Raw genomic sequence first — 26,743 nt, forward strand, 5'->3', positions numbered from 1 at the left:
GGTGTACCATTAAAATCTAAAAAAAAAAGTTCGATAACGAATGACTTAAAAATGCATAAAACGTCGAGAGCTGGTGTCATCTCGAAAAAAAAATTGTTCGAATAGACCTTCTGGGACTGAGTGACAATGAAGGTATGGGAAAAAATCATCGAATTCAATGCACCGACCATGTACATTTTGTTTATTGGCCCAAACAAATTACCTTTGCAAAATTTCAGCTCAATCGGACATGATTCAGGGGTGCCTCAAAGCACTGAAAACTTGATCCATTGGCACAATTGCTTGTACCAATGGATCAATCCAAACGTGGAATTCTTGTTAAGATGATGCTTGACATTTTTAAATTGTTCAAACGATAAAAAAAATATTTATTTTCTATCACAACTTTTCATTGTAATAGGTACGTAGAAATATTTGTGAACATATTTGTGAAATTTGTGATCTATCAAGAAATCATAAACGTTCAAAATTCTACGTTTTTTTTTTCAAAAATGAAAATTAAAATTAAATAATTTTGAGAAAACTACTCCTTCCCAGACCAAAGATCTGCATCTTGCATCGAACTGATTATAGTCAGTAGATTCAATAAAAATCGTGTTTTCTCAGTATTTTCCATTCCTTCTCATTCGGGATTATGTTATAAAACCATCACTTTGCTATCCCATAGCACAGTGTGGTGGTACTGAAATAAAAAAGGAACAGAGCCCGAGAAGAACATTCTGCGAATAAAATTGAAGCTCGTTCCAGCAAGCGTAAAAAACCGGAGAAGCCCACACGGTCAAACGATTGCTGTCTCTCGTTGGCCAGCATGTGCCCGCGTTGTTTGTGCAGCATACAAAATTGTGGTCAAAAGAAAGAATGAAAAATCCCCGGAAAGAGTCGACCGTACTGAATCCGATCAACAAACACGATTTGCCGGATTTAGAGCCTAGTTCCGAATGCAGGAGGGGATGGTAGAGGACTTTTTGTGGCTTTCAAAGATATGAAAGCCGCTGAAACATTTCGAACGCTGAACTCCTGTCGATTGCGTGCTATAGTAGAGCAGCAGCCACCTAAAAATAGCACGAGCACAGTCATGTGGCGAGAATTTAGCTCGACTCCAGCCTGAACGATATTTTTTTCCGAAGCATGCTCGCACAAAGCAGAAAAAAGAGATCAAATTTTCAAGAATCTGGGATTTACAATAAACTAAACTTGACCGAAACAAGCTGGAGCAAAGAGCGGCATCGAGGGTTTTAAATGAAGAGATTTACTATGTATCGATATATGAAATAACGAATAACGTAGAATACAGTGGTAGACATTCGTTTAGCCGCACCCTATTTTTCCTAAAAAATTTTAAAAATAAGTCAATTCTTTGTACAGTTTTGCTCATAAAAGACGATTATTGTTTATTTTCATCGAATTCATTCTAAAAAAAGTATAAATTCACTTTTTGTTTTCTAAGTAATTCAAATATGTGGAATCAGGGTGGACATTCGTTTAGCCGCATCCTAAAATTTCAATAAAAAAAATTTTGTGCGGCAAATTTCGAGTCCAATCGGTAGCTATTATTTAGTATGTCCACCTCCATTTCGGATCACTTTGAAAACTCGATTTGGCATCGAGTCAGACAGCTTTTAAAGTGTTGCCATATTGATTATAGCCCAACACTTCTGAATTACTGTCTTGAGACTGGAAATGTTGTCAAATTGTCATCCGTTCGCATAGACCATCTCGGCCAAGATTCTCCATAGGTTCTCTATGGGATTGCAATCGACTGCCAGCAGGTCATTCAAGAAGCGGAATGTCCTTCTCGGCAAACCATGCCTTCGATTGCTTGGAAACTTGGATCTATGCATAATCCTGCTGAAAAAACGACATCCTCGGTAGCGTTATTCTCAATATGGCCAATCAAAACGTCCTCCAGTAAATGAAGATACTTTTCGGAGTTCATTCGGGTGAAAATGAAACAAATGAGAAGCTTGCTGTGATAGGAAACGGCTCCCCGCACTGTCAAACTTCCGCCCCCAAAGTTTCGCTTCGATCGCACGACATGCCGTTGACTTAAATTGTACCAATAGCAACTGTAACAGTCCGGACCATTTTCCGCCCCTCTTCCGTCAATAGAATACCTTTCGCCATTCCTTTAAATTCTACGTAAATCACTAATCTGACCAACTTCTTACGTTGCACATGTAATATTTATCTTGTAAATTGAACATTCCCAAGTTTTTTTTAATAACACAGATAAAGGCTTGGTGATTATACGAAAACTCTATTTTTATACCCTGCGGCTAAACGTATGTCTCGGGAAAAAAACGACGTTTGAATGTTTATATCCACCGATGCCGCCTTGTGTGTGTGTGTGTGTGTGTGTGTGATTGTGACGCACGTCCTTTCAATAAAAGTGACTTAAATATACTATCACTACAGCATAAAGAATCCCGATAAAAAGAACATTCCTAGTTGTTTTGTAAGTGTTTAAATTTTTTTTCAAGTGCGGCTAAACGAATGTCTATCACTGTAGTAAAAATGATCCTGACAAAATGAGTCCTTTTCTTGAATGGCCCTAACGTTCCCAATAAAACTTTCGCCGTCTCAACGTTTACTTGCGTCATCTTTGTCAGTTGTACTTAGCTCAGATTTCTTATGCCAAACGACATGCCTGGAAAGTATTCTGAAGAAATTTCTTAGATGAGAAATCCCCCCGACTAGAACGGCAATCAAACCCGAACACCCGTGACAATGTGGGTCACTAACCACTCGGCCACGGGAGAATGTCAAAATGAGTACTTGTAATATTTTCGAAATTTCAGTAGTTCACCTAAAATAATACAGAAAACCCTGGTTTTGGTATTATACATTTTAAGTATGTATTGAATTTGGTATACAAAATTCTAATTTTTTTTTTTTTTTTTGTTAAACAGTAATTCTATGAAAAGAAGATCTATAAAAAATGTTCTAATATTGATTTTATTCCGTTTCGAAAAATTCCAGACAGGTATTTTTTTTCATTTCGCCCTTAGAGTGCACAATTCATAAGTGCATAGTTCTAGAAAATCAGCTATTTTCCCAATATGCCAATTTTCGAAAATTGTCGAAAAAGCTGAAAATTGTTCACATAGTATACCAAAATCTCAGAAACATTTGTTTTTTCGTCCTTGAGATATATAATGTGTCCCCATTTTTATGGTGACGCGCAAACGATTCACAAAACAATCAAAAATAAATTCGAAAATTGCCATACTAACTCTCAGCATTCACTTGTACTGTAGACGACTCGGTGTCTAGAGCGACACAAAAGCTGAAAATACGAAAAGTATATATTCGTACTGACGGACGGAGTAATCACACATCGACAAAAATAAAAAAAAATAAAAAAATGTTTTATTTTAAACGGTTTAATGTACTAAAAGCTAGAAAATAATCAGGCAAATAGCAGTTAGTCGTTAACACATCCCTTCCTTCATTAATCTAGGGCAATGATAAGACTAAAATAAAATCGTGGGGCACGTCAGATTTCCATTATTCACAGTTAGTTGTTTAATCATATACCCCACGATAAAACGAAAATACTTTTTTTATTTTCTAGTTTTTAGTACATTATCTGTATGATAAGTATACTTCTCTGCAATAAAACCATTCAACTTTTTTGACGTAGGACTACGTCTTTCATTTCTATACCGGGGTGTAAAATCAAAGTTTCGAAAACGAAAGCGTTACGCCGGAGACCGAGATTTTGAGTGTTAATAGCTCCTAAACAACTGAACGAAATGGTATGATAAACACTTCATTCGAAAGATAAAATGTCTACGCGTTCTATACTTGTTACTTTCTGATCCAAAAACTTGTTTCAATAGTCTTAAATTTGCTTTCAAAATAGGCTATTGAAATCACCAATCGGTATATAAGCGAGCGCCGCTCGGAAATCCACTCAGTTCTAATTGAACAGCGATTGGAGCATGTTGTCGCTGTTGTGGTGAAGCTCTTCATTTATCATGAAAGCGCGGATGAACGGTGTCACCAAGAGCCTGTTTGTGCACCTTAGGCCAGAAGGGAATCCATCAGGAGAAGAGTGATGCTACAAACGGTTCCCCGGGAAGATCTCGAAGCAGCCGCTACACACACACACACACATACACGCACGGAATTCTTTCCGTTTGGATCGAGAAAGATCCGGAGAATAATCTGCCAGTTCCTCTAGGAATTTAAAAATACATTCATGTGAAAGAGTTTATTTGAATGTTTTCTATCCATGTAACACTGTGACCGAATATGTTTCAATCAAGTGCTATTAACAGATGGTTATCGAGTTAGCATTAACCACTGGTGGGCTTCCAGTATCGAGGAAAATGTGGAAATATCTAATCGTTACTGAAAATAATCTGCCAGTTCCTCTGGGAATTTAAAATTACATTCATATGAAAGAGTTTATTTTAATGTTTTCTATCCATGTAACACTGTGACCAAATACATTAGGTTTTGTGATTTTTCAATCAATCGCAATCAACAGGATAGCTTCTGAAGATTATTCTTCCCCATCAGTAGGATATTTCCGTATCCAATATTGGATGCATAAAACCTTGTGCCTCCAACGTAACGCTCTCGTTTTCGAAGTTCTCCAAATATTCATTCATTCAGAATGAATTCAGATTCAACTTCATACAAATGATCTCTAAATCAACGATAGTCCTACGTCACCCTTGCGGTTATACCATAGATATAACCCACTTCCTGTTTTTTAATTTTTATTTCTTACCTAATTTTGCTCGGAATATTTTGATGATGTATTGTATACTATTAGACAAATCATCTCGTTCGATACCGATATTGAGGGGATTAAAAAAAATACATACACCTTATTGAATTTATGTTGTTCATAATGTAGTGTGTTCTCCAAGTCAAGTCCTAGTAATTTTTTACCGGCAGGCAAATTTAATTTAATTATAATGACAGCTGCCATAAAAATTGTTCCACATTTCAGATCAATTAGTCACAGGAACGGGGCCAATTTTTTTAATCTGAGGCAACCCTACAAACATACAAACAGGTCAAGTTGAATGAAACTGTTAAAAAAAGTAATTGGCTATTTTGTTACAGCGGCCATCTTGGATTTCAGTTTTTCCATAAATAGCTGTGATCTGCTGGTCAAGTCCCTTCAATTGGTTTTGAGAAAATATGTAATCCGCCATTTTGTGGTGGCGGCCATTTTGGATTTGCATACCTCATGAATAACGGTGTTCTACTAGTCAAGCTCTTTCATTTGATACCCAATATTGATGGGGTTTGGAAAAATATGTAATCCGCCATTTTGTAGCGGCCGCCACCTTGGATTTTTCAAATCATGAAATACGCAGTTTTATAATGATTGCAGAGATAAAGGTGTGATCCAAATTTCAGATCAATCGGTCAACAAGAAGGGGTTGAAATTCTTTTTAATATGGTAAAGCGCTACAGACAAACATGTTACAAACATACAAAGATACAAATTACAGGGCAAGCTAAATAAAAAAAAACATATATGTTGCTTCTCATTCATATTTCTATGCAGTGGAGTTGTAATGTAAGCAAACTAAACACTTGCACTGGGCTGCGCAAACGATTCGCGAAGGAACAAATTTTTGACGTTGAACTACGTCTTTAAGGAAGGGTGCCTAGTCAGAAAACAGGTCACGTTTTTGTAAAATAAAGTTAGCGTTAATAACTATTTTCACAGCGAACAAATTATGATAACCAATGGAATGGGAAATTCTCTAAAATTTGTTTGATATACTATACAGTGCTATACTATACAGTACAAACGGGAAGCATACTCATTTTCCCACACATCTGTTCTGTCGATTTGTGTGCACTCCCGAACAGAGCCGTCTATAACGAGCAACTGATATATTCTTTTCTGTTCGTTTTCAACATATTTGGTTTAAATAAGCCATCCGCGATATGGAACCACCATTCGTTGCGTGGACACCGACTGGACAACACGTTGCTGGACGAGCTGGACGGGGAGGGATCAAGGCAATGAGGGTGGAGGTGTAGTGCAGGAGTAGAGTAAAAAAGTTTAAAGTCTCTATAATACAAAAGCTTCCTTCCTTGAAACCACGCCACTTCTCGTTTGGTGATCATCGAAGCAGCATGGCAGAGTGTCGAGCCGGAGAGGATTGTTTTTTGACAGGTGAAGGAGGAGTATGGAATAGAGTTTCTTTCCACAAGAGCCCTTCTCAGGGCTAGGGGCGAAAAACAAAAATAGAATAAAATGAAAACACAGATACGAGTGAGCTAGCATAACACAACGAGCGGATATCATTCATGCCTAATGATGATTTCACACACATACACACGCAGCTCCAAACAAGGAGAGGAAGCCCTCTTTATCAAGGTGTGCTGCGACAAAGAATAGCAGTATACGATTTTTTTTTGTGCTAGTGCGGATATGGAAGAGTATCCAGAATTTTGGAATATAGATATACACTGCTTTTTTTTTAGATAAACGTATATTTCATGAAAATATGCTTTCATATTCCAGCAGGGTAACCTTACTGTTGCCAGTTGTGGGGTTCGATCAGTGCTCAAGCGGAATATAGGAGCAAAAGGGTTCATAGTTTGTGATCGATATCTGAGCGGGAAGGAGGAAGTCTGATGCGAGTTCAACCAAATAAACGAGAAATGCTGATAGCTTTCGACTCTACTCGACTCTTTCGATTCTACTAAAGTAATAAAAAAATAAATAGCTAAAAAGTTATTACAAAAATTTCGATGCATTCTGAAATAATATTCGAAGTGATAAACAAATGGATTGAATAACATAATTATGTAGTTCTACGTCGAAAACTGCGGTCGTGTCCTAGATACAACCCATTACAATTTTTTTTTTATAAATTTTTCAAATTAATTTTCAAAATTAACATGTCCTGTTGATTGCTCGCTGTTTAGAAATGTGAATAAATCGTTATACGTCTCTCTATCGCATGAACCAACATAAAATTATTTTGAAAATTAAATGACTGTTTCTAAGAAAATGTAATCGCCATAAAAAAAACCTGCAATCAAATTGTTTTTTTCTCCAGGGCACATATTGTAAATATATTTTTTCCGTTTAATCATTTTGATATTCTAAGAAGATTAATACACAAATAATAATAAAAAATAATAGTGAGAATATAATTTATTTTATTTGTTCAGAGCTCAATAAAAAGTCCGAAATCCTCTACACTAGAATACGGAAACAGCATTTATACGGCTGCATGGTAAATTGAGACCAATCCTAACATGGAATTTTCGTTTGAATAATGCTTGACAATTTTCAATTGTTGAAATTTCATGTATTGTAATACGTACGTAGAATTATTTTCAATCGACTGTACATTCCGTCAAATATATACCGGCAATTTGTGTTTTTTAAAGAAAATGCTTTATTTGTCATCTAAATTCATATTATCGCCATCAGAATAAGCTCCTCCTGAAGCAACACATTTTTTCCAACGTACATTCAATTCATTCAAACACTTTTTAGAGTTGTATTCAGGAATAGGTTTCAGTTCACGCAGCGAATTTGTTTTGTATGTCTTCAATGCTCTTCAAACGGGTCCCACGAAGCGGCAATTTTAGTTTCGGAAATAGGAAAAAGCCACATGGGGCCACATCTGGAGATTAATTTTGCGTTGGATGATCGTTGGATCAGAATACGATCGTTCAAGCATGTCTTCAGCCACTCGATTGCGATGAAAATATTCTCGATCTCGAAGAAAATTGAGTTCTTTTGGCACTCTTTTTGGGACTTTCCTCATGCCCAACATGCTCAACCAAAATATGACGAACGGTTTCGTGAGAAATCTTCAATTCCCGGGCTAGCTCTCTAACTCAAATGGTGATTTCCAAGCATTTTCAAGATTTCCAAGATTTCCAATTCCTTTTATTTTGTCGATGTTCTCATCAGTTGAAGAGGTGGATGGTCGTCTTCATATTGGCAAATCGTTCATCGCAGTCTTCGAATGCATTATACCATGTTTCCGACATAGTTAAGTCACCAAATGTATTCTGATACATTTTCAACGTTTCGGCACAAGAAATTTTGTTTGCAACACAAAATTTCTCACAATATATTTAACCAAAAAAATTATCCATATCGAAGATTGCCGAGCAAAAAAAATATAACTTGTTCTCAATGACACTGTAAGCAAACACAGGTGACAGATCGCGCTCAAAATTTATATTAAGGCCACTAACAGTAGTACAATTTAAAAAAAATAAAATGTTCAGCGGAAGATTTACAATTACAAATAGCCGGTATATATTTAACAGAATGTAGTTTGTTCGCAACTGACAGCGCGGAAAAATCAAATATGCATTCTAATCCCACTGCCATCCCCTTCCCACTCCCATTTTCCTCCTTCCATCAAATGCTATATGTTGTGCGTGGCATAGATAGGAATTGTAGAGTAATTCCAAATGAAATCGACAAATGACAAAACATGAGTATTTTTGATTCGAATGAAAGTGTGTATTCCGTTTGGGCTAGAGGAAATATGAGTTTTCCACAGCAATTGGGAATTTTTTGACTCAAGCGTAACTTTTGAAAAGGGCGTATCGATTTGAGTGAGAGAAATCTTTGATAATTTATATCTCAAAAACTATGAGTCGTACCGAAATAGTGTCTTAGAAAGAGTTATAGAGCATTGATGGTTGAATATGAAAAAAATGTACACTGAGAAAAAAAATAGTACTCTTTTTTTATTTACAAAATAAAAATTCAATTTTCAATATCCAAAATACGTATTCCTTTAATTTTATTTTTATTTTTTTCATACAAAATAGAAGTCATGTAGAAAATTTAAAAAATGGGCCCAAGATGGTAAAACTATTTTTGACGAACTTTGTGGAACATCGAATTTTTAGGAATTTTCGAAACTTCGAATTTTTGTATGTTAACAATCATTTTTAGCCACAAATTATGAATCCTGATGTGATTTAAAACAAAAAAGGTTATTATCAATCACCTTCTAAATGTAGCCATTATCGAAATATTTTAAAAAATATTTCTAATTTATTGTCTTTTTTATAGTAAACTAGCAGACCCGGCAAACTTCGTCCCGCCCAACATTTGTTTTTTGTTATCAATACCTTCAAACATTCACGTTTTCTTACTATGAGCAAGTTCATGGGTCCAATCGCAGAACTGTTCATTGATTGATCTTCTAATCGATCCCGTTGAATTTACCTTTTACAATTATTACTAAAATTCCTAGTATTTCTAACAAAACATCAAATGGACTAACAGCACTTGTCACTATGTAATTGTAGACAATATGGGAATTTAATTTTCCGAATTTTCCCTTTTTCCTTCAGAGTTTCCCAAAAATTTTCAATTGTCATGTTTGGTCGGAATATTTTTGGTTGAAATATGTGTTATATTTTTATGGGACCCCCTCTCCATTCCAGAGGAGGGAGGGGTGTCATACCATCATAGAAACATTTACCCCCCCCCCTCAGAAAGATGGGATGAGTGTTGAACCAGTTTATAAATGTTTCTCGCCCCCTAAAACCTCCACATGCCAAATTTAGTTCAGTTTGTGTTTGTGACTATTCACCATGGAAACGTTTCGTGTCCGTGTGCTTGATGAGTTTTCGGATTATGCAGAAATTTGTGTTTCATTTGTATGGCAGCCCCCTTAAAGAGGGGGATGGAGAGTCTAACCACCATAGAAACATTTATTGCACCCTAAAATCTCCATATGCCTAATTTTGTTTCATTTGCTTGAATAATACTCGAGAAATGCAGAAATTTTTGTTTCATTTGTATGACATTCCCCCCATTAGAGAGGGGGGGGGGGGGATTTAGAGCCTAACTACCATAGAAACATTTATTGCTTCCAAAAATCTCAATGAGCTAAATTTGGTTTCATTTGCTTGATTAATTCTCGAGTAATGCAGGAATTTGTGTTTCGTTTGTATGGCAGCCCCCTCTTAGAGAGGGGGGAGGGGTCTCAAACTATCACGAAAACCTTCCCCGACCCCAAAAACCCCCACATACCAATTTTCATGTTGATCGGTTCAGTAGTTTCTGAGTCCATAAGAATCAGACAGACAGACAGAAATCCATTTTTATATATATATATAGATAATCCCTTTTAATATGTTTGTCGTGTTATACCGTCACGTTCATGAAATTTTATGAATGTGCTTATTATTTCCAACAACTTTTCATTTTTTGACTCAAGCGTAACTTTTGAAAAGGGCGTATCGATTCGAGTAAGAATAATCTTTGATAATTTTATCTCAAAAAATAATAGTCGTACCGAAATTGTGTGTTAGAAAGACTTATAGAGTATTGTTGGCTTAATTTGAAAAAAATATACATTGAGAAGAAAAATTAGTACTCTTTTTTATTTACAAAAATAAAATTTAAATTTGCGATTTCAAAAAATGTGTATATTTTTATATTTTCTTCAATTTTTTCATATAAAACAGAAGTCATGTAGAAAATTTAAAACATGGGCCCAAGATGGTAAAACTATTTTTGACGAAATTTGTGGAACATCGAATTTTTAGGAATTTTCGCAACTTCGAATTTTTGTATGTTAGCTATCAATCTTAGCCACAAATTATGAATTCTGATGTGATTTAAAACAAAAAAGGATAGTATCAATCTCCATCTAAATGCAACCATTCTCGAAATATTCAAAAAAATATTTCTAATTTATAATCTTTTTTATAGTAAATAATCTCTTTTAATATGTTTGTCGTGTTATACCGTCATGTTCATGAAATTTTATGAATTTTCTTATAATTTCCAACAATTTTTTTGATTGATTGAAGTTTGTATTAAGATAAAAAAGATTTTTTAGTTTCGCTACGTTTTGTATTAACCCACATGTCTTCGAATGTTTCGTAACAAAACTCCTAAACATATATCTTTACCATAACGATGTTTTTGGAAAAGTTGTTGGAAATTATAAGCGAATTCATAAAATCTCATGAACATGATGGTATAACACGACAAACATATTTAAAGGACCTATTTACTATCAAAAAGACAATAAATCAGAAATATGTTTCAAAACATCTCGAGAATGGCTGCATTTAGAAGGAGATTGATATTTACCTTTCTTGTTTTAAATCACATCAGGATTCATAATTTGTGATTAAAAATGACTGCTAACATACAAAAACTAGAAGTTTCGAAAATTCCTAAAAATTCGAGTTTCCACAAAGTTCGTCAATAATAGTTTTACCATCTTGGACCCTTTTTTTAAATTTTCTACATGACTTCTATTTTATATGAAAAAAACGAAAAAAATATAAAAAATACACATTTTTTGATATCACAAATTAAAATTTTATTTTGTAAATAAAAAAAAGAGTACTAATTTTTCTTCTCAGTGTATATTTCTTTTCAAATTAAGCCAACAATACTCTATAACTCTTTCTAACACACTATTTCGGTACGACTCATATTTTTTGAGATATACATTATCAAAGATTTCTCTTACTCAAATCGATACGCCCTTTTCAAAAAATACGCTTGAGTCAAAAAATGAACCATGATGATGTATTTGGAAAAGTTGTTGGAAATTATAAGAAAATTCATAAAATTTCATGTCATGTATAATACGACAAACATATTAAAAGGGATTATTTACTATAAAAAAGACAATAAATTAGAAATATTTTTTTAAATATTTCGAGAATGGCTACATTTAGAAGGAGATTGATAATAACCTTTATTGTTTTAAATCACATCAGGATTCATAATTTGTGGCTAAAAATGATTGTTAACATACAAAAATTCGAAGTTTCGAAAATTCCTAAAAATTAGATGTTCCACAAAGTTCGTCAAAAAGAGTTTTACCATCGTGGGCCCATTTTTTAAATTCTCTGCATGACTTCTATTTTGTATGAAAAAATTTAAAAAAATTAAAAAATACGTATTTTGGATATTGCAAATTGAATTTTTATTTTGTAATTAAAAAAAGAGTACTAATTTTTTTTTCTCAGTGTACATTTTTTTTCATATTCAACCATCAATACTCTATAACTCTTTCTAACACACTATTTCGGTACGACTCATAGTTTTTGAGATATAAATTATCAAACATTTCTCTTACTAAAATCGATACGCCCTTTTCAAAAGTTACGCTTGAGTCAAAAAATTCCCAATTGCTGTGAAAAACTCATATTTCCTCCAACCCAAACGGAATACACACTTTCATTGGAATCAAAAATACAAGTTTTTAAAATCTGCATTTTTAGGACGATTTCATTTGGAATTGCTGTGTAGTTATTTTCTTGGGGATACTTTTGGTCTCTTCTTCTTTTTGATCTCTATTCACCATATAAAAAAGTTTGTGTTTTCAAATTGTGTAGCGAAAACTACGTTTTATAGCTACTGGTGATACTGAATTCCCCAACAAAATAACCATGCTTAATATGACAAAAATCAATTTTGAATACCATTACTGTTCAAGATGGTTTGTGAGAGAAGCGAAGAAGAATCGATATTTTCCAATTAATTGACAAATTATAAATCGGATATCACTTCTTTTGTGAATAACGAAGAAGAACATTCCTCGGGTATTAATGGTAACTTCCTAGCATGGCGAGAAAGAAGAAGAACCTATTCCTATGGATTGCTGACACGTGTTCCAGTTAGGGAGTAACAAACATATAGCCTTTGTCAAATGAACGAGACCGAAAAAGCCTTTAATAGGCTTTAATGAAATAGGTGGATGTGAATGTAATTTGCGATTTTCGTTTTTTTTTCTCAGACCGCTCAGGATGGATCTGTCTATACCGTTGCTATAACGATCGCAGACAATCTGGGACCGAAGTATTTCCCATAAAATACATAATTGATTCTCACAGAGCCAATAAAACTTCGTCTGTAACGGAACGGCTCATTAGGCTAATTGACACCAAGACTGTCTTATTGGCAAAAAGTCGCAGGAGGGTTGTGTCCGAGACACGACCGCACAGTTGACGGAGGATTCCGTTAGGCTATTTGTTGTTTTGGATATGTTGGAGGAATTACATTGTTAAACTCCGTTTTGTCTGGTTGTTAGGTATTGTTGGTTCACAATCGAGTGATGATGATAGAAGGATGGTGATTAGTTATTGGATGGTGCGTATCACGATAGAAGATGCCAAAGTGGAATGAGATATGATGAAAGCCGCCCACCAGAGAAAAAAGGTTACTTTATTATAGAGAAAATATATTTGAAATGGAAAAGGTAATTTCATGTTTAATTTTTACTTTCTGATTGTTTATTCAACCCCTTTTTTATTTTCGCGTTAAACCCAACGGAACGCGGAACTCCTTCATTTTTCCAATTTTTCTCGTCGCATGAACTTTCCTTGAGAGGAAAAAATCGTTTCATATTTCAAGTCATTTTAACACAACCGCTACCATATACAATTTTACACTTACACTTGTGCTAAAAGTTTGACAATGCATGATCGGTCATTGGTATGAAATTTCACGAAGCAACCAACATATAAGTTCCAAATTTAAATTTTATTTATATTTTATCAAACATAAGTTCTATTCAATTCATTAAAACATTCTTCAATCAATCCATCGAGAGATTCTTATTGGAACGAACATAAAACAAACACACGTTCATCGCTCCCAACTTATTCGCCAGCACGTATGCTATCAACAATGCCCACGCTAGTCACAATGAGCACTATCCATTTGTGCGCGTCATTTGTTAAACTATCGACCACGAGGGTATTTATATGCTGTTTTCCCACAGATACCTTGAATTTGAAATCTCTGTTAAGCAAAACATGTCGGGAAACAAAAGCTCCCCCTGCTTTCATGTATTTGCAATGCCGATTTCCTCCAGGCAGCTTGGTTTAGATGCCTCTGTTAGGAAACACACTTTGGTGAGAACAAACGTTCCCTTTACTTTGATGTATTTGCAATGCCGATTTTTCCGTATCTTCAATTTCGACCAATCAGAACGAGGTATTTCCGTTTGGAAATTTTTCGATTGTTTGATAGTTAGTTTCATATCTTATATTATTTAATCCATTGTAATGAATTGTTATGGATTGCTCAGATCGATTGATGCAAATATCTCGTAAATCCATCAGGAAATAACTGACCAACAACTGTATGTACATGAGTCGCCGCATGTGTCGTCAATTTCGATCAATCAGAAGTGGGTATTTCCGTAAAGATAGGGGTTAAGATTTTTCAATTGTTCAATGAGTCTAACCATGACATATATTATTTTATTCAATATTTGTTATGGAGTGCCGAAATTGATTTACGCAAAAATCTCTGCAATCCATCGTGAAATAACTGAGCAATAAGCGTTTTAAATTGGACAATTGTCACGATTTGCTCGATTTTCGATTTTCAATTTGTACCCCCATATGCTCCCGAAAGACGTAATCCTACGTCAAAACATGTTAACAGGGAAGCCAAAAATAATGGATCGGTCAATTATTCCTCATTGAACCACATTGATTGCTTTTTTCGACGAAATGACGATTAGTTAGCAACGATAGCGATAAAAAAATGGTAATGGGTTGTATCTAGGACACGACCGCAGTTTTTGACGTAGAACTGCGGAATTATATTATTCAATCCACCTGTTTATCACTTCGAATATTATTTCAGAATGCATCGAAATTTTTGTAATATCTTTTTTGCAAATTAATTTTTTATTACTTCAGTAGACTTCAGTAGCCTTCGATATCAGATCTTATCGTTTATTTGGATCAACACATGTGATCGAACCCCACAACATGCAACAGTAACGTTACCTTGCTGGAATTTGGAAGCATACTTTCATGAACTATATGTTTATTTAATAAATGCAGTGTATATATATATATATATATATATATATATATATATATATATATATATATATATATATATATATATATATATATATATATATATATATTCCAAAATTCTGGATACTCTTCCATACCCGCACTAGCACAACAAATTCTCGTATGCTGCTCGTCTTTGTCGTAGCACACCTCGATACAGAGGGCTTCCTCTCCTTGTATCGAGCTGTGTGTCTATGTGTGTGAATTCAGCATTAGGTATGAATGATAACCGCTCGTTATGTGGAAAGGAACTCAGCTTATTCGCATCTGTGTTCTCATTCTATACTATTATTGGATTTCGCCTCTAACCCTGAGAAGGGCCCTTGTGGAAAGAAATCTATACCATACTTTTCCTTCACCTGACAAGAAACAATCCTCTTCCGCTCGACGCTCTTGGATGACCGCCAAACGAGAAGTGGTGTGGCTTCGAATCGCGCATGGCTTATGTAAACCAAATATGTTGAAAACGGGCAGAAACAAATTTCATTTGCTCGTTATTGACAGCTCTGTTCGGGAATGCACACAAATCGCCAGAACAAATATATGGGAAAATGAGAATTCTTCCAGTTTTCATTAATTTAAACTGTTTAGGCATTAGTGGATTGTACTTTATAGTAAATCAAAGTAATCTTAGAGAATTTCCGATTCCATTGGTGTGCAATGTATCAGAATTTGTTCGCTGTAAAAATAGTTATTAACGTTAACTTTATTTCACAAAAACGTGACCTGTTTTCTGATTTGACTCCCTTCCTGAAAGACGTAGTTCTACGTCAAAAACCGAATATGATACTTACAATTCATCAGTCTTAATTTGCAACGCCTTCTCGTGAATCTCCTGGATCTGATTGCCGTCTAAATCTCTGCGAAGGAAGAGCATTTGTTTTGATTAGTCTGACAAGCGCACGTCTGAATTTTTCCATTACATCCGAGAGGGACAACGAGATAGAAGGAAAAAACATGAGGCTTCAGCGGCTATGATGATAATCATGATGACATGGTGGCGTGAAATATAAAAAGCGACACATCATGAGGAGCTTTGTGGTGATACTCTGTTGTATTGAGTGACTGCGTGGCATGCATGAATGACACACTGTGTGAACGAAACGTAAAAATATGGAATGAATTATTGAACGACAAAACATTCATGGAAACACCTTACGTTTACTCACACCATGTGCAGAATGATGTGAACCGAGAGCATTCGCATATCCGGTACCGCCAGCAGCCCACAGTGGATTATGCGCCTGGGGAGCAAAAAGAAATGCGACGTTATACTTAGCCTGACTGTCGTGAGAAAATACATTTGTATTCTGGAGAAACCCTTGCTACTACAACAAACAGCTGATATATTTTCTGGCCAGCTGTCAATTAACATACCGAGTAATTGCGTTTTCGCGGAAAGCTCTACTTACAATGTTTTCAATTTCGGAGAAATACCCTCAAATACGTTTGTTTCGAGGAAATGAAGTTTGGGTGCGTGAGCTATGTACAGTGTCCGGAGATTCCGCAGCTTGGCGAAGGCTCGTCCCTCGATGTGGTGGAAGTCTTTAAGATACATGAAAAATCTGTAGACGAAGTACAACAAGCGGAAGATTAGCAACTACTATTGACATCTATTTTCAGGTTATCTCAGTTGAAAATATATTTGAGCTACACTAATATGTAATAGGAAAAGCAGAGTAAAAATCCCAATGCAGCTGGGATGAAACGTTTCCGGCCTGAACCAGCCTATTGGATCTTATTTCTGACTTGTAAATTTTCTTAGAAAATTACTCATTGGATATTTTCTCTTGGAAATTTCGGTAGGAGTAGTTCAGAGTGTATTATTTACACTGTATTTTTATCGCTATCAGTTTTTCGAAAATTAGAAAAAATGGCGTCACTCGAAAAGCCACGTCGCGAATTGATTTTGCGAGACATCGGAAAACAGCTCGGAATCGTGCAGTGAGTCGTGTGATTAAACTTTACTACGAAGCTCTGAGCATTGAGCGGAAGACAAATGCGGTCAAAATGGATGTTCAATTTTTTTTTGACGTGGGACTACGTCTAACCGGAATATATGGAGGGTAAAATGAAAACCTAAACACAGAACATGCAGGAAAAAATGAAAGATTTCGAATGCTTATAGCTCGAACATTTCGTACTGGATAGGAGAGATGTTTGCATCACTTGATAGGGAATATTTCTACGCATCTATCGCAACTAACAAAATGTTGTTTTTCATTAGATAAACAATTGAATAACTGTAAAATATTAGGCGTTATCTAAACGCCCTAACTGCATCGTTTTGATTGGCCCGATTTACGGTTTCCCTAACACAGCCATCAAAACCAAGCAGCCTTGGGGAAATCGGCATTGCCAATACTTGAAAGTAGGGGGACTTTTGTTCTCATCGAAAAATGTTCCCTAACACAGACTTTAAAACCAAGCAGCGAAATCGGCATTGCAAACACACGAATAAGACCAGAGGCGAGTGAACTGAAAAGTTTAAACCCTCTTAAAGCCAAAAAGAAGAAAAAGAACACACGAAAGTAGGGGGAGCTTTTGTTCCCACCGAAATGTGTTCCCTAATAGAGATTTCTAAACCAAGGTGCCTGGAGAAATCGGTATTTCAAATTCATGCAAGTTGGGGGTATTTTTGTTCCGACTGGAATGTGTTTCCCTAACACAGACTTCAAATCCATGGAGCGTGGTGAAATCGGCATTGCGAATTCATACAAATCGGGGGTATTTTTGTTCCGATTGAAATGTTTTTCCCTAACACAGACTTCAAAACCGAGGTTTCTGGGGAAATCGGCTCTGCAAATAAATGCAAACTGCGAGTACTTTTGTCCTCGCTTGCCTTTGTGCAGAGTGGAATATGTCTGTCCTAACATGATCTTCTAAACTTAGGAACCTGGGAAAATCGTGCAGCCACTAGAAGCGAATGAACTTCCCAGTTTCAAGCAAATTCGAGCTTCGAGAAGTATGTACACTTTTGGGATGTAAACATCAGAGGGAAATGTAAAATAAAATAATCGTTTGATAATTTTTTTTGTCTTTATTGGAAAGATTTTCAGCCTTAGGCTGGTTCATCAAACGTTTGATATTTCTTCCGTACATATATTTTGTTCTAGTCATCATTCCAAACGTAAAAGGTCCGTCATTAAATTTACTTGTAACGAAGAACAATCAATCACAATAAATGAATTGACTTTACACGGCATTTGTTCATTTTTTTCACTCACAGAGCAAATATATTGAACTCAATTGAATTTGGAAACTGTTTCATTCAATCAAGAATTTAATCAATACAAACGAATGATTGCTAAGCTAAGGTAGTTCCACGTGAACCTTGCGGTTATATCATAGATATAACCCACTCATTTTTTATTTCTGTATTATAGTGACTTTCAACACTGGTTCGTCACTTTTACTTCCATTTTTGGAACTCGTGACCTTTAGCGTGAAAGGTATGGATGTTACCACTACGCCAGATCGCTTCCACCTGTTTCAATAATGATCAGGATAACAAGCGTGTCGTAGAAGCGTTTAATATTTTCGTCGCCCAAAGCGATTCGGTCGAGTTTCTTGCGGGACCCAAATTCAACTCTCGGTGCGCTAGGGAAATAAGCGGGCAACGATAATAATGAATTCGGGTTCGATTCAGGACTACTTTTCTGTTGAATCCGAATGAAATAAACTGACTGCTGATTTGAAAACTTATAAAAATCATTTTTCAGCCAATTGTACACTGTTTCCAATGATAATAAAAAATGAAATTCAATCGAACGTACTTGCTGTATCTACTGTATTCGATGACGATGAATAACTGCAATTTTATTGGAGAACTAGCTGACCCGGCAAACATCGTCCCGCCCACAATTTATTTTTCGTTATCACATCCACGTATTCTTACTGAGCGCACGTTCATGGGTCCAATCGCAGAGCTGTTCATTGATTGATCTTCTTGTCTACTTTTTAAAATTATTTTTCGCTATAAAATTTCAGTACTTCTACCAAAACTTGACATTATAATATCAGATTAATTTCAGATACAATTCTCGTGCAAGATTTTTCATCCACTTGCAAATAACATGTTTCTCTGTTACATGGAAAAAATGTTTTATACAGAAAATATGATAGAATGAAGACAGCCTTAAATAAGACGATTCCTATCTCGAGTTTTGCTCTTATCAACACATTCGGTGATCCATTTTGATTTATATAGAAAGAAGACGATATAGGAGTGTGTTTTTATCACTTTCGAACGAAGATCAATTTCGTTACAAATGGACTAACAACACTTGTCAATATGTAATTATAGAAGACATGCGAATTGAATTTTTCAAATTTTCCCATTTTCCGTCAGAGTTTTGCGAAAAATTTCAATTGTCATGAATTTTTTCAATCGCATATAAAAAAAAATGTTTTTCATCGATTTCAGTATTTTTTATTAATAACATAATGTATTTTCTTCAAAAAATGCCAGTGAATGCTTGAGTAAGGGCCGTGGTCTGCTATTCGACGCAACTTTGTCGCGATGCTCTCACAAGAACGTTGTACGGCACTTACGTCCATTTTCCGGATACAATTCCGGATTCTTGTAGTCAGTTGCTTCGTGTCCTTGGCCCTCCAATTGTTTTTATACACTAGGGCACTGAGTGAGCCAAAGAAATCCTCTATTGGGCGGCACTGGGGCAAGTTTGTTGGGTTACGATCTTTCGGCACGAACGGTATCTTTTTCTCCTCAAGATACGCCAGCGTCTTCTTGGCGTAATGGGAAGACGCCTTGTCCGGTCAGAAGACGTACTTCCCATCCGCATGATGCTCGTTCAGGAACGGCAGCAGGATTTAGTCGAGGCACTCTTCTCGATAGATTTGTTGGTTGATTGCCAGACCGCTCGGCTTAAACCAAGGCTTTGAAATGCCCCGTTCGGAAATGGCGATGTACAACATAACCTTTTTTCAAACTTGTGCTTGAACTTGTATTTCACTTCAGGCGGTGTGGATGACTTGTCCCTGGAGTAGTAATTATCATTTCCTGGAATATGCGTTTTGGACAGCGGAAAATAGCTTTCGTCGTCCAGAACGAAAGACGTCCCGCGGTATTTTTTGGTCATCCACCGACACTGTGATTTAACCGTCTCAATCTGCTCCTCCGTGTACTCCGGCGACCTCGTCTTCCTCCTGCAGACGATTCCTTCCATCTTGAGGGTCCGATGGATCAATACGTGAGAGCAGCCATATTTCCGACCGGCGTCACGCAGGCTGGTTGCGTCCTTGTTGTCAATCAGCTTCTTTAACGATGTCTTCCTCTGCTTCGTCATTATCGTCACCGGACGACCACTTCCGACCTTCCGCTCTACGTTCAGGGAACCCAGGATACGATATACCGTACTGACAGGTACATTTTCTTCCTTAAAATGTGCCACCGTGAACTTTTTTCCTTGCTGGAAATGCGTTTCGTAGAACCGTACAATGCGTTCGCGGAGCACGTGCTGTTTCGACGTCATCTTTGCTTTGACTAAATTCAAACTAGCAAAACCAAACACGCCTACTGTTTCTAGGGAGCCCAAAGAACAATTTTCTTGGAGAAAGAAAATTTTACGCTCTTTATTTGAGTTACTGAAAGGTATTGAAAAAAATCTCATTTTTTATTTAACACCCGTTAGTAATCAATTGTATTTCTTCAATTAGCAATAATCCCACCTCATATGATCCTCATTGGGTACGATATCGCCGCTGCGCAGTGCTATCTTTTGTGTATTGATTAAATTATTGATTAAAATAGTGAATGAATGAAACTATTTACGAATTCAATTGCAAACAAATCTCAATTTAAGTCAATGCATTATGGTAGTAGTTATCACAGCAAATAGTTATCAACATTTTGCCTAATCATCAAACGGTATGCGTAGAAGTTCAGTGAGCTGGTGACATGAAGGGATATCTTCCAATGCAGTCTTGAGCAAAAGCAACGCCAAAGCGTTGCTTTTGTACCCGCTTTTGTAAACCGTGATGGCAAAACGAATTCTGGAGTGTAAAAATGTTTGGGAGTATAAAAGTATTGCCGACTTGAGTGTATCTGCAATGCCGCTTCTCCCAACTTCTTGGTTCCGGAATCTGTATTGGAAAAACACATTCCGGTTTGCAAAAATGCAAGCGAGTACAAAAGTACTCGTAGTTTGCATCTAAATTTCTATGCCGATGATTCATGGTTTAGAAGTCTATGTTAGGGAAACATTCCAATTTGCAAAAACGCAAACGAGTACGAAAGTTCCCACTGCTTGCATCTAAATTTCTTTGCCGATTTCCACAGGCTCCGTGGTTTTGCAATCTGTGTTAGAGAAACATTCCGATTTCCAGAAACGCAAGCGAGAACAAAAGCACCCGCAGCTTACATCTAATTTGCTATGCTGATTTCCACAGGCTCTATGGTTTTGAGGTCTGTGTTAGGGAAACATCCATCCATTCCAGCGATCGTACCTGAATCGTTGCGCAATCATAACTGAGTGGATTTCCGAGCGGCACTCGCTTATATGCCGATTGGTGTGATCTCAATAGCCTGTTTTGAAAGCAATTTTAGGGCTATTGAAACAAGTTTTTGGATCAAAAAGTAACAAGCATATAACGCGTAGACATTTTATCTTTCAACTGAAGTGTTTATCATATCATTTCGTTCAGTTTTTTAAGAGCTATTAACGCTCAAAATCTCGTTTTCGGGCGTAATGCTTTCGTTTTCGAAACTTTGAACCTACACCCCAGTATAGAAATGAAAGACGTAGTCCTACGTCAACACAGTTATGGCTCCCTAAAACATCCATATGCCAAATTTGGTTCCATTTGCTTGATTAGTTTTCGAGTTATACAGAAATTTCTATGGCATGACAGACATAATAGAGATCAATACAAATTAAAAAGTCAAAGAAGGGTTGTGTCCGAGACACGACCGCATATTTGACGTAGGATTCCGTTAGGCTATCTGTTGATTTTGGTTATTGCTCCGCAAGAGTAGCTAGGCCGAGCGCGTTAGTATCAGTGTACCAGTCCACCTAGTCGGCGTTATATAGTTTCGGTCGCCGAAGTGATCGAGTTGGCTGGCAAACTGCTCGCGACGATAAGAAAACCCGCATCCAGAACAGAACACATTCGGTTCGGTGGACATCAAGACAACAACAAGCAGTTGCAGCGAGTGGCAAAAGCAATCGCAAAACGGCAGCGGGTAGCAGAAGAAAAAAGTTTGTTCTTTATACAAACTCATTGGTGGCAAGTCCAGAACAAGGCGACATCGAGGGCGTTCGAAATAGTTTTTTTTTCAAAACCACGAGTACTAAGTTTTATAAATCAGAACCATTCCATAAAATAAGGCGCTTTTCAGGGCCTTTAAACCTTTCAAAAAAGAGTTTACGAAATACAGTTCAATGCTTTCTAAAATAATATCCAAAATAATAATAAAACACAAATTGATTTTTTCATAATTTGTTTGCCAGGATTTGATGAGTTTGTGAATTTGGCAGTTGTTCTGAGCTTATTGAAGGTTGGGGACTTTCCCGATTATTCAATTTTCACCAATTCTTAAATTGCTTCTAGATTGAAAGTACAGTAATTTAAATTTAGCTCGACATTTAGCTAATTGGACGGACCTGTAATGCGACATATTCAGTTGGACATTTTTCTAAACATAGAGGATCCAAATGATGACTCCACATTGAAAGTCGACACTGTACCACTGTCATCGCACATGTTCAATTACAGGTTAAAATCGCCTCCAATGCGACACTGAGTGGTGATCCGGCCCGTCGCATTAAATGTAATTTATTGAACAACATGTTACAAGCTGGATGGGAAGAAATTTTCCAACTGTGAATGCTGTGGCGAGTGGCAAACGCAATCGCTAAACAGGAAGGTTTAACCGAACAAGATATCGAGTGATAAAAAAAACACAACACCAAAGGTTCTTTTCAGAACCACCAACATGTTCGTAAAGAGTAAACAGTAAACTAATACATTCTCCAGGTAGACAGGTAGGTATTCACGTAGGAGAAGAAAATAAAACAATATTTAAAATATATATTTAACAAAAGCTGTCCCCTTTGTATAGTCCTACGTCACTCCGGTTATGTCCACGACATTACCCACCCGTATTTTCTTTTATAATTTTCACTTCCTGAGTGTTTATTCAACCCAATGCGAATTTTAATTGGACTAACAACACATAATACTATATGTAGAGCATACAGGAAATCACTTTTTCTAATATTTCTTCACTTTTCCAATTTTTCTCGCCGTATAAACATTCCTTGGGTGAAAATGAACACAACAAAACTTAAACCAAACGACCCGTTCTCGAGCGGAGACATACCTTGGTTTTTATTTATGAAAATTGAAATAAATCGTTTCATATATCAATCATTTTAACACAACTGCTACCATAACAATTTTACACTTACACTTGTGCTAAATTGATATGAAATTTCACGAAGCAACCAACATTTAATTTCGAAACTAAAACTTTTTTTTGCTAGAATTAATCGTATCACTCACCTTACTTGCAATATAAAAATGCTCCCGACTTGCATATATTTGCAATGTCGGTTTCCCCCGGGCACCTTGATTTTGATGTCTTTGTTAGGGAATACATTTCGGTGGGAGCAAAAGCTCCCCCTGCTCTCATGTATTTGCAATGCCGATTTCCCCCAGGCAGTTTGGTTTTGATGTCTCTGTTAGGGAATACATTTCGACAGGAACGAAAGCTCTCATCGGCCTCGCGCGAGATAACACGTAAATGCGAGTTTTCGAATAACTCAGCGCATTGGTCACACATCCAGAAAAGATTGTTTCTGTTGGATGCGAAGTAGGATTGTAACGCACGAGTTACACCAGAACATGCATTCATGTGAAAAGCCGCGGGAAGCAAAAATTCAAAACAACGACTAGCAGATTCACGGCACAAATGTAACTTTCCAAACACAGAGCACCAAGAGACGATACCAACACGGAGACAAGATTTTAAGAAGATATAAATAACTCGTAAACAGCGATGGAAATCACGATCGAAAAACAACACTTGTTTACAGTTGATGAACACTCAGAAAAAAATGGATATCACGAAATCGTAAAACTCTTCGCATGTCATTGATATACATAATAAAAAAAGGGGCCCTAATACACTTCCCTGAGGTACTCCAAGATTATTCCCTAGGGGATCGGAAATTGAATCATTAAAAATAGTCCGTTGAGTTCTGTCATTTAAATAGCTTTCAAACCATTTATATGCAGTACTCGTAAATCCAAAGCGCTTAATCGTGTTCAACAACAAGGGCCTAGAAATTGTTTCGAAAGCGCGTTTTAGATCCAAGAAAACAGCAATCATATTCTCTTTGCACTCTAGCTTCTTTTTCCATTTTGCTAATACCAAGTTCAATGCGGTTTCACAGGAATGTCCTTCCCGATATCCCGATTGTTCTGGTATTAGCAAAGCATTGCAATTTAAATATTCCAGCAGCTGGCCTTTAGCGAATACTTCTAATATTTTCTCTAGCGTGTGCAACATATTGATGGGACGAAACTTTTCGTCTTTATTCGTTCCAGCACCTTTTGAATCAGAACTATTGAAGATTACTTCCACACCTTAGGCACATGCCCAATTAGCAAAGATTCATTGATAAGGTGCAGCCAGATGTGATCGATGACATGAAAGCAATCTTGAATAGCTTTAGCATTGACATAATCCACTTCAGCCGTTTTTCCCAAAGAAAAACAAATAGTTCTAAGTTCATTCAATGTAATTGGGTGAAAACTTTCAAATCTACAATTATTATTAACCGGCTGTTTTATTTCATCAGGTTCATCGACCAATTCAATGGACTGATTGATTAACGAAACACTATTGACAAAATAATCGTTAAACTTAGATGCTATAACCTATGCAGACTGTTCAAGTGTGCCATTGAAAGTTATGGACCGCGGTTTGCTATTACTAGGTTTTAATAAAGATTTCAAAATTTCCCATAACTCCTTGCTGTTGCTTTGATGCAGATCAATCTTCCTCTGAACATATTCACAACGAGTTTTCTTAATCGATTGTGAATATCCATTGCGCGCGTTCGTGTACATATTCCAATGATTTCCGTCATTTGTTCTACAAATTTCTTGTACCATCTGTCGCTCTCACGTTTAAGGCGTAAAAGATCCAAATTGTACCAGCTATTCGAGTTTTTCATAGGAACAATTTTTTTCGTAACCAGCCGATTTGTACACGTTTTCAAGGTATTAGTTAGAACAGCCGCTGATTCATCTAAATTACCGACCTCGAAGGGAAAATCCAGGTTTCTCACTACTTTAATTTCACAACATCTTCGTTTACCACGAGATTATCTACAATATTGATACTTAAAGTCTCATGATCGGTTATTTTCAAATTGGTATCCGTGACAGTGTTGGAATAAACATGATCAATTAAAGTTTTACTGTGCCTGGAAATGCGCGTAAATTCATGTACTGTTTGTTTCAAATTGAAGAAATCGAATACACGCTTCAAATGGTTCGAATTGTAGTCACACCAATTAATATTGAAATCACTAGAACCACTAGAACCACTCATATATTTTTGAAATTTGAGAGATATGTAAGAAGTCGGTTAAATTGAAGTACATAGTGTAGGATATAATAACTATCTTCATTTAAAAGACTGGCCATCTGAACTTTATTGTTGTGTTCAGGCGCGAAGCATTAAAAAACTAAAATTCCAGTGTTTCATAACTATAGCAAAACTCCTTTACAAAATAACCGTCAATTTCACATGAATTACAATAGGTTTCTAATTCGTAGGTCATCTTTAGTTCTCAATCAGTTCAAATAACCCATTCGTGGTGGTTTTGACCAAGTTGCGTCATGTTATAGTTTAAGGCTCGTTTAAGCTCTTCAAATCACTCATACTGCTTGTAAGCTGCTTCTACTATTCGTACGATCACTCCTCATAAGTTCTTGATAGGGTTTTGATCTGGTAAACAAGCTGGCCAGTCCAGAATCTGAAGCACTTATTCATCAAACCATGTCATGACCTTCCTGATTTTACGAATCGATGCCAAATTATCCAATTATCACATTGTTTTTTATGTAAAAACAACAGTAAATGATTCTGAAGTACTTCTTTGTTCTTCTTACTGTTCATTCGTGTTGATGGTAAGCTACCTAAACCAGGCCTTTTTGAAAAAAATTCTCCCCAAACTATAAAAATCCCATCTCCAAAAACTGATGCGGGTCCAAAAACTGATGTGGAAGCTAATGCCATGGGTTTCACTATTTCAGGGGAATTTCTCTGGTTAAAAGAAATCCAATTTGAATAGAATTTCTTCATACTGGAAGGACTTACGGGACGGGTCATGTAATTTTTCAACTCGTAACTTTGCAGGCGGCAGTTTGATGGTTTGAGGAAAATATTTTCAAAACGGCCTGGTCCAGATAGTTTTTAGTCAACACCAATGTACAGTCTGAAGTGCAACGAAATACTTCAGAATCATTTACGTCTTTTTTTTTGCATGAAAAACACCGTGATAATTGGGTAACTTGGCATCAATTCATTACATCCTGAAAGTCAAGGCATGGTTTATTGAATAGGGGTTTCAGATTCTGGACAGATCAGCTTGTTTACCGGATCAAGACCCTATCAAGAACTAATGAGGAGTGATCGTACGAATAGTAAATGCAGCTTACAAGCAGTATTAGTGATTTGAAGAGCTTAAACGAGCACTATCCTCTACGTAGAACGAGATACACTCTATAACATGGCGCTTGACACTTGGTCAAAACCACCCCGAATGGGTTATTTGAACTGATTGAGAACTAATGATGAACTACGTATTAGAAGCCTATTGTAATTCATGTGAAATTCACGTTCATTTTGCAAAAGAGTAGGAGTTTTTTCATCTGGTTC

At 36.3% G+C, this 26,743-nt stretch overlaps 1 protein-coding gene across 1 annotated transcript in view; it reads right to left on the reverse strand.

Annotated features, from left to right (window-relative positions):
* Window positions 1–26,743, reverse strand: part of LOC129763263 (lutropin-choriogonadotropic hormone receptor) — a 105,914-nt gene that overhangs the window by 30,930 nt on the left and 48,241 nt on the right. Inside the window, exons 3-5 of the mRNA XM_055762161.1 lie at window positions 16,239–16,391; window positions 15,996–16,070; window positions 15,621–15,686 (exon numbers count right to left, since the gene is read on the reverse strand). Coding sequence (XP_055618136.1) covers window positions 15,621–15,686; window positions 15,996–16,070; window positions 16,239–16,391 — 294 coding nt within the window. The remainder of the gene's footprint in view (window positions 1–15,620; window positions 15,687–15,995; window positions 16,071–16,238; window positions 16,392–26,743) is intronic.

The sequence above is a fragment of the Toxorhynchites rutilus genome, chromosome 1 (genome assembly GCF_029784135.1).
Source record: "Toxorhynchites rutilus septentrionalis strain SRP chromosome 1, ASM2978413v1, whole genome shotgun sequence".
Lineage (NCBI taxonomy): Eukaryota > Metazoa > Arthropoda > Insecta > Diptera > Culicidae > Toxorhynchites > Toxorhynchites rutilus.